We start from the raw sequence: 12,119 nt of genomic DNA, 5'->3' as shown, positions 1-12,119 counted from the left end.
TCTAGAGGTCGCTGTTCAGTTTGTCAACCTTTGACCTGGGGAAAGATTTCGACCAATCAGACAGCAACACATCCGTAATAAAGCGGAAGTCAGTAATGCTGTCGTGTGCTTTTGCCGCAACCTCTCAAAAAGTAATACCTCCACGAATAAACGAGTAGAAAATCGTTATTACTTTACAAATCATGCACAGAAAAGTCGTCTGTGAATGAAAGTATTTGCAGTTTACCACCAGAACTTTATGATTCTTCATGGTTTGCTTTAAAAAGTGACTCAAAATGATTAATTTCAACCGATTTTTCTCGTCGCTGCCTCTACTTTTGGCAACACTCGCCGTGCAATACGATGGTAAGTCACTAAGTAGCTAAGCTGGGCGGGCGAAATGCCGCAGTGTGTGTGTATATTGCTGGATGGGGATGATGGTATGGGGGGCTGTGTATGTTTGGTCGAGCATGGGGAATCGGATAAAGGGGGAAGGTATGGGCTCCAATGCAAAGGACGGACAATTGAGGAAACATTTGTAATATTTTGATAAATCTGCATTAATTAAGTGAGTAAGTAGGCATATTTTTTGTTATTGTTAAAATTGCCAGTTGTTGTTATTCTTTAATTTGTTAAAAAAATTAAGCTTTTTATAAACCTAAAACTTTGGTCAAATAATATTATATTATAATATTGTAAAAAAAAAAAAAATAACATGTTTTTATTTTTTTATTTTAAAAGTAAATAGGAAACATGGGATGAAAAAAAGAAAATGAATTTAATTTTTTAAGAGGCCGTTCAAAATTATCAACATTTTCACAAGCGTACAAAGTACTAACCGTTCGATGGGAGGGAGGGGGTTAATGCTCGCTGTTCGCTTCAAATAGTTTTCTGACAAAATGTTGAATGCGGATAAGACTTTCTTTTTTTACCTTTTGAAAGTCAGATAAGCCGCGTCTTTTACCCAGGATTCTCCGGCATTATATTTGTATTTAACACATGTGTATGTTCTTTTTGCGATAGTACCGATAATTTTCATTCGTAAATTTTAAAGTTAGCCTGGTAATTAATTGAATTGACCATATTGACTAGGTAGTGGGGCATTTTATTCTCTGAAATGTTTTTTTTTTATACAAATTTGTTGTTTATTTTAAAATTAAACTCAAATATTAATTTAAAAATGTTAAATTTGTTGTGCAAATTGACTTTCAGTCTGTTAGTGTTAAATATCATAAAACTCTGTTGAGTTATGAATATAAGAACACAAAAGATAAGTCGGCAAATTAGATAATGTTTGTTCATAAAAACGAGAACAAAAATTTGCATTTCGAATGTATTAAAATGTTCTCACTTTTTTGTTACGTTTCAGAGGGAAAAACAGAATCCAACGCGGAGAGACTTCTAAAGTTTGGAAATTCTCTCTTGGCCCAGGGTCAGCTGGCAGAAGCCCTCACACAGTTCAACTCCGCTGTTGGTAAGATCTCACAAGAATCCGAATGATTACCTGACCGACCTCAAAAGATCGCGTTCTCGTAGAAGACAAACTGTTTGAAATGTCATGACTTAATCTCCGAACCACCAACCTTCTTTCAAGAGAAGATTAATACTTTGTTATTATTAGTGTCTAATTTGGGTAATGAAACCATAGATTTCTCATAAGTGAACTTAATCACTGTAGCTCACAAGCCTAGGAGGAGACCTGGGCCCAATTTCATGGCTCTGCTTGCCGTAAGCACAGAATCGGCGCTTACGAAAGCAGGGAATTCTGTGCTTAAGGCAAGCGTGTTTCACAGGCTAGCGGCAAATTTTGGCTTCTGCGTGTGCGTACTCCACTTTATTAGGCATTCTACGCTTACAAGGCTAGCGCAGAAATTCGGCGCTTGCACGTAAGCGGGGAATCGTGATCGTAAGCGCAGAGTTCGGCGGTAAGCAGAGCCATGAAATTGGACCCTGTAAACAAGGGGTGAAATGTAATATGAACCAAACAGCTGAATGTTCCATCAAAGGTCAAAGAAAATGATGGCAAAGTATCTTTCATAAAGACACAACTGCGCCGACCGGTACTTGAACCACCTCGATCACTGCTTTAAAAAAAAGAATAAAAAGGCAAGACGGTCACTTCAAGTTAAGGGCTACACCAAATCAACTGCCACTAGGGCCTCGATGCCACCTACTCCTAGGGCTGAAACAGGGTTACCCCCTTTCCATTAGGATACTATAGGTATCATCTACTAGGAGCCTGGCTGATCGAGCAGAATGCCCTACCTTCCCAACTGTTTCCTGATCAGAAATACCAGAGCTTGTCTCTGGTAAACTTATTTACTCCAGTATTAATTTCAAATTTCAACTAAATACATTATTTTTAAACCTCACAGACAATGATCCAAAGAATTACATGGCGTACTACAAGAGGGCGACGGTGTACCTAGCATTGGGGAAGTCAAAGGCAGCTTTACCGGATCTCAAGATGACGATGAAGCTCAAACCCGACTTTACATCAGCATTTATTCACCATGGTAACATCCTCCTTAAAATCGGCAAGATGGATGAGGCGGCCAAGGACTACCAAGAAGCTGTGAGTAGCTGACTTTTTGCGGGCGTCGGGGCAGGCCTTAAATTAACCTAGGGCACCCACAGCAATTGCCCTGGGCTTTTGTTGCAGTGCCCTTTGCAAAGTAACACTATAAATCAAGACTTTTTTCATAGAGTTGCCACTTCCCATAGCAAAATTATTGCCCCCCCCCGTTGCCCCTGGTCCTGGTCCCCCTTCAGAAATTTCCCGTTGGCTTGAAGGGCACTTGGAAGTGCCCTTCTCAAAATGAAAATGGCCTTGCCCTCTCAAAGGTGAAATTTCAGGCCTGCCTAATTATTATTATTATTTTTTCTTTGCAAAATTATATTTGTATACTAGAATTTTCTTTTAAGTTTTTTGTGTGAACAGGTTTATCGTTGATTGTTTCCTTGTGCAGCTGAGACAAGACCCCAATAACCAGGAAGCCAAGACAAACTTTGAGAGCATTCCAGCGCTAAAGGAACATATTATAGATGCTGGACAGTTTGTCAAGGAGAATCGACTCACAGAAGCTATTGATTATTACTCTAGAGTTGTCATGGTGAGCGGCTCTCATATCAGAATCAGAATATTTACTTTAAAAATGCTCAGTGGAATTTGTGTAAAATATTCAACTGGCCTTGTGCTTGTTAAGTAGCCCAACAGAACCCAATTTCATGACTCTCCTTACTTTAAATAATGAATCCTCGCTTACAGAAGCAGGGAATTCCGCAGCATCAAAATATTATCAGGAGACTGCCAACATAGGGAGGGTGCTGGTAGAGTGCTGTCATGTTAATCTATAGTTTGCAGGTTGAAGTCCCACTGTAGTTTGATTTCTCAACCCAATATGAAAATAAATTGATTGATGGATCGATTAATTAGTGGGGTGTCATGGCCTAGCGGTTCAGATAATCAGACTCGAGCTCTGGTGTTTCTGATTAGTAGAGTGTGGGTTCGAGTCCTAGTCGTGACGCCTGTGTTCTTAAGCAAGACACTTAACCATGATACTTCGTCCTTCGGATTGGACGTAGAGCCGTTGGTCCCTTGTGTAATGCACAGAACCCAGGGCACTTATCATTACAGAAGGGGTTCTACCCAGTGTTCCTGGTTTAATTGACTGCATATTGCGCCACAGCACCTTGTAAAACCATTACATGGTGCTGTAAAGGAATAGGTCTCATACTTCAAAATCTAGCTCCATATTTCTTCCAGGAAAAATACTGAGCATTTTGATCAGCCTCTAGGGATGTGATAAAGAGCTATATAAGAATCCAGATTTATTATTATTATTATTAGTATTATTATTATTATTATTATTATTATTATTATTATTATTATTATTATTATTATTATTATTATTATTATTATTGTTATTATTATTATTATTATTAGTATTATTATTATTATTATTATTATTATTATTATTATTATTATTATTATTATTATTATATATATTTTTTTTACAGTACATGCCATGGAATGTTACATTCAGAGCTCTGAGGGCTGAGGTATACATGAAGGAAGGCTCGTACTACAAAGCAATCGATGACTACAAGTCCATCACTAAACTCAAACCCGATAGTATGGCAGAGTATCTACAAATGAGCAAACTACATTATGCACTAGGGGATTTAGAAGACGCTCTAAGGTAAGAAAGAAAAAGTAGTTTTTATATTTATACTATTTAACTACAACAGTTGGAAATAGATAATAGGGACTTTTCGTTTTCGACGACGGATGGTTCTGCGACGGTAAAGATGACATTTGGCGTCATCTGCGCATGCGTCGGCTTTGAGGACGGTCGTCCCTCAATTTCTACGACAGTACTTGGGATGAATCTTCGTTGTGCTGAAAACGACAACGTTTAGCTGAACAACCGTCGCAGAACCATCCGTCGCCGAAAACGAAAAGTCCCTAACGCTTGAATGTTGACAACGAGCAGTGTATACTGTTTGAAACATCAAGACCACACTGGCTCTATTCAGAGCCAACAATTCTCCCAATAGATACATGGTTATACCCGTAAGTTTACTAGTTAGAAATTGCAATTAAATTAAGCTACAGTTAAGTTACAGATATTTCTTCAAATCACGATTGAAGATAGTTGCACTTCCAGACACACCGAGGCCAACCCCCTTTTTTGAGCGATAAGTGTGTACTGGGGTCTTTTGTGCCATCGATAGTTTTTTTATAACAATACACGGGACCAACGACTATTAATACCAATCCGAAGGATGGGGCAGTAATGGTTAAGAGCCTTGCTGAAGGACATTAGTGTCAAGACCGGGACTCAAACAGACACTGCTAATCAGAAACACCAGAGCTTGAGTTAAATGCTCTTAAGCGCTTGACCACGACACACCCATCGGTAGGGCTAAAGGAAAGATTGCTGTACATCAAACTGAGACTGTTTTGTTCAAATTGCATACAGTCAAACTGTAGAACGTTTTTTTTTGGAATCTGAACAGCTCGATTTTACAATGCTATGTTTTGTTGTTTCTTTTAGCGATGTTCGAGAGTGTCTTAAGCTAGACCAGGACCACAAGCAATGCCTCCCTCATTACAAGAAGCTAAAGAAACTGGACAAACAATACTCGCAAGCTCAGGAATTTATAAACGGAGGAAGGTAAATAAGTCAATCAATCATTACTTGAGAAAATAGAATTAGTTGTTGCCAAACTACTTACCAAACAAAGGGACTTATGGTATACATGCTGAAAGTAGTTAAAGGCAGTGGACACTATTGGTAATTACTCAAAATAATTATTAGCATGATCAACTTGGTAACAAGTAATAGAGAGCTGTTGATAGTATAAAACATTGTGAGAAACGGCTCCCTCTTAAGTAACGTAGTTTTCAAGAAAGAAGTTAGTTTTCCACGAATTTGATTTCGAGACCTCAGATTTAGAATTTGAGGTCTCGAAATCAAGCATCAGAAACACCAGAGTTTGAATTCGGTGCTCTTAACCGCTCGGCCACGATACTCCTTCTTGGATGTTCAGACCATGGGGTTGAATGGTCTGAAGGTGCCTTATCCACAGTTTCTCCCTTCTCAGACGAAACAGTCTCTCTGAATAATTAATAATAAAGACTGGAAAGTCCAGGTGGAAACTAACATCATCCTTCCGACTCTCAGCAAGGAAAATTCAAAGTTGTTCCTGGTCATTAAAAAACGTCTGTCGTAAGTCTGTCCTAAACAAATTTGCAGCTTTGGTATCAATCAGCGTTAAGTGTTTAATGAACCAGAACAATTTCTTTATTGGATTTATATTGCGTTCTCTCCAGGACCAGCCTGTCTAAGGGTGCGCAACAGAAGTAGTAATTACCAGAAGTATTAATAATTAATCTTTGTCACCTTTTTTCCTCATTATACAGATATGAAGAGGCAATTCAGAAGTACACAAAAACATTAGACACAGAACCAGACGTTCCGCTGTACAAAATGAGAAGTAAAGCTAAAATATGTCACTGCTACAGAAAGGTTGGTCCGATTTGTTTCTCATTTCGCAGTTTGTGTACCCTTAGTCCCTTAGAGCACATACTTCAACTTTGTTCACTTAGATTCATAAACATGTGATTTGTCAGAATAGTTTTACAGACCACTGTTAAAAATTTTCCTAAAGGATGGGAATAAACCTTTGGTAATTACACCAAAGAATATTGACCTTAAAGGCAGTGAACACTATTGGTAATTGTCAAAGACTAGCCTTCACAGTTGGTGTATCTCAACATATGCATAAAATAACAAACCTGTAAACATTTGAGCTCAATCGGTCATAGAACTTGCGAGATAATAATGAAAGAAAAAAACACCCTTGTCACACGAAGTTGTGTGCGTTAAGAAGGTTGATTTCGAGACCTCAAGTTCTAAATCTGAGGTCTCGAAATCAAATTCGTGGAAAGTTACTTCTTTCTCGAAAACTATGGCACTTAAGAATGTTTTATACTACCAACCTCTCCCCATTCCTCGTCACCAAGTAAGGTTTCGTGCTAATAATTATTTTGAATAATTACCAATAGTGTCCACTGCCTTTTAATCAGATTTACTTGGTAAGAAATATTGCAGCTGTTGATAATTTAAAGCATTTTGAGAAATGATTCCCTTCAAAGGAATGTCTTTAAAGAGAAATGGATTCAAAGCATTTTGAGAAATGATTCCCTTCAAAGGAATGTCTTTAAAGAGAAATGGATTCAAAGCGTTATTGTAAATTCATGACTTTAGGGTTTAGGATTATTGCAGTAAAACTCTAAGGTGCCTCAACTTTTTTTTCTAGAGTTGGAAATCGGCCGATGATTATATCCGCTGCTGTTCACATTCTGTACTGGTAGGCATACCTTATGCATACCTTATGCCTACCATGTAGATTCACACTGTCGAACGAGGCCGATACTTTGATTACATTATTTGTTTACTGAAGAGGTCAACAAACAGCAGGCACAAAGGCTATAGGAGAATATAGTTTAGATAGACTGGGTAGAAAAAGCAATGATGGTTTCGGGAGGTGTGCTGATCGAAAACACCTGGGGTGCGTTCCACTCGCGCAAACGTTGCCAACAGTTGCGCACGTTCGCCAACAATTTCAAGTGGAACGAGTTGTTCGCCGCCACCGTTGGCGAACGTTGGCAACTTTAGGCGAACATACTTCTGAGGTGTTGGCAAGTGGTTTTTAAAATGGCGGACAAGCATACGGTATTATTTCTTTGTCACAAACATGATTACATTGTATTTTTGGTGGATGATAATGCAGATTTGGAATAACAAAGTTAATTAGTTGATGTAATGATGTCAAAAAGAGGACTATTGCAGAAAAAAACGAAGTTTAAAAAAAAACCTATGTATGGTGCGCGCCATCTTCATTTCAGGGCGCCGCCATATTGACATCGCGTATACGCACCAATCGTTCAAACGATAAAAAAACGTTTGCGCGAACAGTTGCGAGTCGTTTGCGCGAGTGGAACGCACCCCAGACCTTGAGTCCAGTGTTCTTATCCACTTGGCCACAACACGCCTCTTGAAGTGACTCCTAACATCTTTTCTTTGTTTGACAGTTACACAAGACAGTAGAGGCATTTAAAATTTGCAATGAGGTCCTCGAGCACGACGAGGAAAATGTTGACGTTTTACTCGATCGAGGTGAAACATTTCTTATAGATGAAATGTACGATAAAGGTAAGATAATTTTTGATAATAATAAAATTAATTAAATATTAAAGGTATTATACAGGATTGGTAGAGCCGATAAAATAGTCACAGACAGTGTTCATGTTTTGTGTCAGCAACCATACGTGAGATAAAAAACCTGTAAAAAGTTGGGCTTAATCTGTTTTGAGAGTCTGGGGAAATTGGTGAAATTGTCACATTGTCTTTATTTTGGTTCAGTGGACATCAGCTGTTGCCTTTTGTTAGGTTTTCAGATATCGTTTTCTCAAATATGACTTAATTTCAGATATTTTTTTATTTCACATTAACAAATTGGAATTCTGCATCACAACATTCACTAATCAGTAACTAGTAAACTTGTGTAACTAGTAAACTTGTGTAACTAGTAAACTTGTGTAACTAGTAAACTTGTGTAACTAGTAAACTTGTGTAACTAGTAAACTTGTGTAACTAGTAAACTTGTGTAACTAGTAACTTGCGAATACAACACGTTATGTTTACTTGTTATAGTTACTTCTTGTTTTCCACACCATGCCAAGCTTCAAACACCACTAATCATTTTTAAAAAAATCCGTTTAATATTTCAGCAATTGAGGATTTTAGGAAAGCAGATGAAATTGAGAACACTCAGCGAACTGAAGAGGCGCTGAACCGAGCCCAGAAACTTCATAAACAGTCACTCAAGCGAGACTACTACAAGATTTTGGGTGTTAAAAGGTATGTCTCAACACACTAGTGCTCTGTTTTCTGATATAATTGACACTTATTTAGGTGTGTGTGTCAGTGTTGTAGCCCAGTGATAGGCAGGCCTGCCTAGGACTCACAATTTTTGCCCATACATTTTGCCACCCGGCGCAGATTTCCCCTAGAATCAATCAAAGAATTTTGTCCGCTGTGCATTGATCTGAGACCGGGCTAATGAAAAGGAGGAGCAAATCTCACAGAAAAAGAACTCAGTCGAAATGACATTCAACTAATTGCATGGCCCCTTAACATGAACAGGTTGGGAATCTGGCATCATGCCTGAGGCTTGCACTTTAGCATTAACAATGATTAATGGCCCCATAATTGAACTGGAATATATATTGGATTTATAGTCCACCACCAAAATTGGTCTAGCTAAAACTCTGGTTTGTGTGGTATAGAAGAAATATTCAATGTGGTGTCGTGGCTGAACGGATAAGAGCACTGAACTCAAGCTCTGGTGTTTCTGTTCAGCAGAGTGTGGGTTCGAATCCCGCTCGTGACACTTGGTCCCTGAGCAAGACTTGCTTCTCTCCACCCAGGGGTAAATGGGTACCTGTGAGGGCAAAGATGGTTCTTGTGGTTGGTTTAGTTTAGTGCGCTACATATGTTGCGACTCAGGCTGTATACTCCCCAGAAAGCTGAGATGGGTTAAGGAATGAAATGGCCCAGTGATCAGGGTAATAATGTTGGAAGCGCCTTGAGACATGGTGTATAAAGCGCTATATAAAAACATAATATTATTATTATTAATGCATTTTGTTTTTGTATCGTTGTGATGACAAAAACCAATCTATGACCATTCCTTTTAATTTGTTTTCTTCTCCCAGGAATGCCAGGAAGAAGGAGATTCTAAAAGCTTACAGGAAGCTAGCTCAGCAATGGCATCCAGACAAACATGAAGAGGGTCCCGCTAAAGAGAAAGCTAGTAAAATGTTTATGGATATCGCAGCTGCTAAAGAAGTCTTATCAGATCCAGGTAAATGTCCAGGCAGATGCGACGAAACTGTTAATGTTATGCTATATTTCGGTGATGGAACCAAAGGTGCCTCATTTGTGAACTTGATGTAGCGGACAATATTGGTTCGTCCTTCAGATGAAACGTAAAGTTGTGTAGGTCCTGTGTTCCTAGTTTGATTTGCAGCACATTGCGCCACAGCACCTTGTAAACCTGGTGCCATGTAAAAGGAGTGGATCTCATAACTAAAACCTAGTCACACCCATACCTTACAGGAAAATACTGTATGTATTCAAGACGTAGCTCCTCATACTTTGTAAGAAAAATACCTAGAGCTTTGAGATGTCCTTCAGCTGTTGTGAAGCACTATATAAAACCCTCAGTATTTATATTATTTAAAATCCAAGTTTGACACCATTGTTTTGTTTTGTTTTTCCGCAGATAAACGTCAGATGTTTGACCAAGGTGAAGACCCTCTGGATCCCGAAGAACAACAGAAGAGACAACAGTGGGGGCAGCCATTTGGGGGTGGGTTCAATCCCTTCGGAAGTGGGGGCGGCGGCTTCAAGTTCCACTTCCCATGATCCAGATTATTATTATTCATATTTTAAGTTTTAATGGACGGACATTTTGGTAACGATTGTTGCTGTGGTGATAGTACTCCAACCAATGAGAGACGGTTGCTTCCCAGGATGCATTGCGGTGATCCGTAAGCGGTTTCTCCAACCATGGGTACCGGTGAAGTTTAAACCAGAATTTTTATGCATAAATCAGGTACCAGTTTTTTTCAAAGTTGTCAGCTATTGACAATTTTTTACCCTTTTCTGTTCTCTCGATATTTTCTCTCGAAAGAATGGAATTGTGAAGTTTGAACAGAGAAATCATTTACATTTTTTATCTGGAATAACAATACGGTTCGATTGTCGCATTCGTCTAGAGAATTAAAACCTGTAAGGCTGTAGTCTCATAGAAGTGTAGACCAATCCGACGAAACAAAATTGGTAGAGCCCTCTATTGAAAATTACCTGCGGTTTCTTTTTGCGCACAAACTAGGCATTGAAGACACTGCAGCAAATGGCGCCCGGTGCACAACACTTGCGCGCCCGGTGCGCAACACTTGCGCGCCCGGTGCCCGTATTGGTCTATAGACCAGATTATAACTTCTCTTGTGCAAGTCGAGAGAAACACTAACAATTCTCTGATTTTTTTTAAAGCTTCATATTGCCTTCAAATATCTCAATATTGTGTTATTTGGAATCACTCCTTATCATTTTGATTAAGCAGCTCTATAAAACTGGGCTCTGGATATACCATGGGACTTAAACACAGGAAGCAAAGTGCCTTTTATGATTTCACAAACCTGTTTTTAAAAGTAACGGATGAATAGATAATCATGATAACCTTGACCCGCAAAACACCATTCCTTCACCAGAAAACCCCATTCCTTCACAAAAAAAAACACCATTCCTCCACCACAAAACCCTCATTTCTTCACCAGAAAACCCCCATAATTCGGCGTATAAGTGATAAACTTTAAAGGATGTGGGAACCCATGGGCCCCATTGCCCTGGTCTTGGCCTTGGTGCCCCTTCAATGGAAGTGCCCTTTGCAAATTGAAAATGGCCATACCCTCTCAAAGATGAGAATCCAGGTTTGTTAAGATATTGAAATCTGTGACATGTATTTTAAGGATTCTTTCCCAAATAAAGACTTGTAATGCGCACAAATCCACCATGCTGGGTGTTCAAGGCTCTCTTTAAGGACAGCATTTTAATATATCGTTCTTGAGGTCAATATTTATATCCCATAGACCTTAGTCCTCAATCACAAAGGACAGTCTGAGTTTTTTTTTTTACTTATGCAACTTGTTCGTCTATTTATCAACTTTTGCAACTTCTGTATTTTTTCTGTTGTGGTACAATTTGCCAAAACCCAGATGCAGTTGTCAATATGAAACAATGATAATGTTGCTGAGAGGTTTCTTTGATTTGTGTAATTTTGACAAAGGGTGAACAATTAACATATAGATTTGTTGCTACACAAGGATTTATCAAACAACTTCACTGTACACTTAATAGTGCTCTCAAAAACTTGCGGGCAAATAATCCAGCCCCCCCCCCTCCTCCTCTCGTGAGACTGTCTGTTAACTTATTTTGAAACTATTCCAGTCTGATCTTTCCTTACAGTTAAAGGTTTTTTAGTATATGGGATTCTTAATTGTTAAACATTTAGTCTAAGCTACTGATAGATGTTCTGTGAAATATTTTCCTCTGAAATGAAGTCATATCTGAGAAAACTGTATCAGCACAACTACATTGCAACAGATGATTTCGGTTGTTACAACCGAAATTAATGACTGTTTTAATCTGTTTTAAAGACAGTGGACACTATTGGTAATTGTCAAAGACTAGTCTTCTCACTTGGTGTATCTCAAGCATAAAATGCATAAAATAACAAACCTGTGTGAATTTGAGCTTGATTGATCGTCAGAATTGCGAGATAACTATGAAAGAAAAAAAACAATCTTGTAGGACACAAAGTTGTGTACTTTCAGATGCTTGATTTCGAAACCTTGAATTCTAAATCTGAGGTCTCGAAATCAAATTCATGGAAAATTACTTCTTTCTCGAAAACTATGTCACTTCAGAGGGAGCCGTTTCGCACAATGTTTGATACTATCAACCTCTCCCCATTACTCGTTACCAAGTGAGGTTTTATGCTGA

At 38.6% G+C, this 12,119-nt stretch overlaps 1 protein-coding gene across 1 annotated transcript; it reads left to right on the top strand.

The window, feature by feature from the left end:
* Positions 1-104: 104 nt before the first annotated feature.
* On the top strand, positions 105-11,838 carry LOC117298439 (dnaJ homolog subfamily C member 3-like). Its single transcript, XM_033781701.1, has 11 exons — positions 105-345; positions 1,349-1,453; positions 2,355-2,554; positions 2,949-3,092; positions 4,000-4,181; positions 5,040-5,159; positions 5,909-6,014; positions 7,583-7,703; positions 8,282-8,411; positions 9,269-9,417; positions 9,838-11,838. Exons 1-11 carry the CDS (start codon positions 276-278, stop codon positions 9,978-9,980), a joined length of 1,470 nt encoding a protein of 489 aa, XP_033637592.1. The 5' UTR covers positions 105-275; the 3' UTR covers positions 9,981-11,838.
* Positions 11,839-12,119: the final 281 nt, after the last annotated feature.

Source organism: Asterias rubens, chromosome 13, assembly GCF_902459465.1.
Source record: "Asterias rubens chromosome 13, eAstRub1.3, whole genome shotgun sequence".
Taxonomy (NCBI): Eukaryota; Metazoa; Echinodermata; class Asteroidea; order Forcipulatida; family Asteriidae; genus Asterias; species Asterias rubens.
This window is presented reverse-complemented; position numbering and strand designations above follow the sequence as displayed.

What these genes read in the sequence shown, in the direction of transcription:
- LOC117298439 (XM_033781701.1), top strand. Translation starts at nt 276, where the DNA reads ATGATTAATTTCAACCGATTTTTCTCGTCGCTGCCTCTACTTTTGGCA. An exon ending in ACAGTTCAACTCCGCTGTTG is followed by an intron (nt 1,454 to 2,354) that starts GTAAGATCTCAC and finishes TAAACCTCACAG; the next exon opens with ACAATGATCCAAAGAATTAC. An exon ending in GAATTTATAAACGGAGGAAG is followed by an intron (nt 5,160 to 5,908) that starts GTAAATAAGTCA and finishes CTCATTATACAG; the next exon opens with ATATGAAGAGGCAATTCAGA.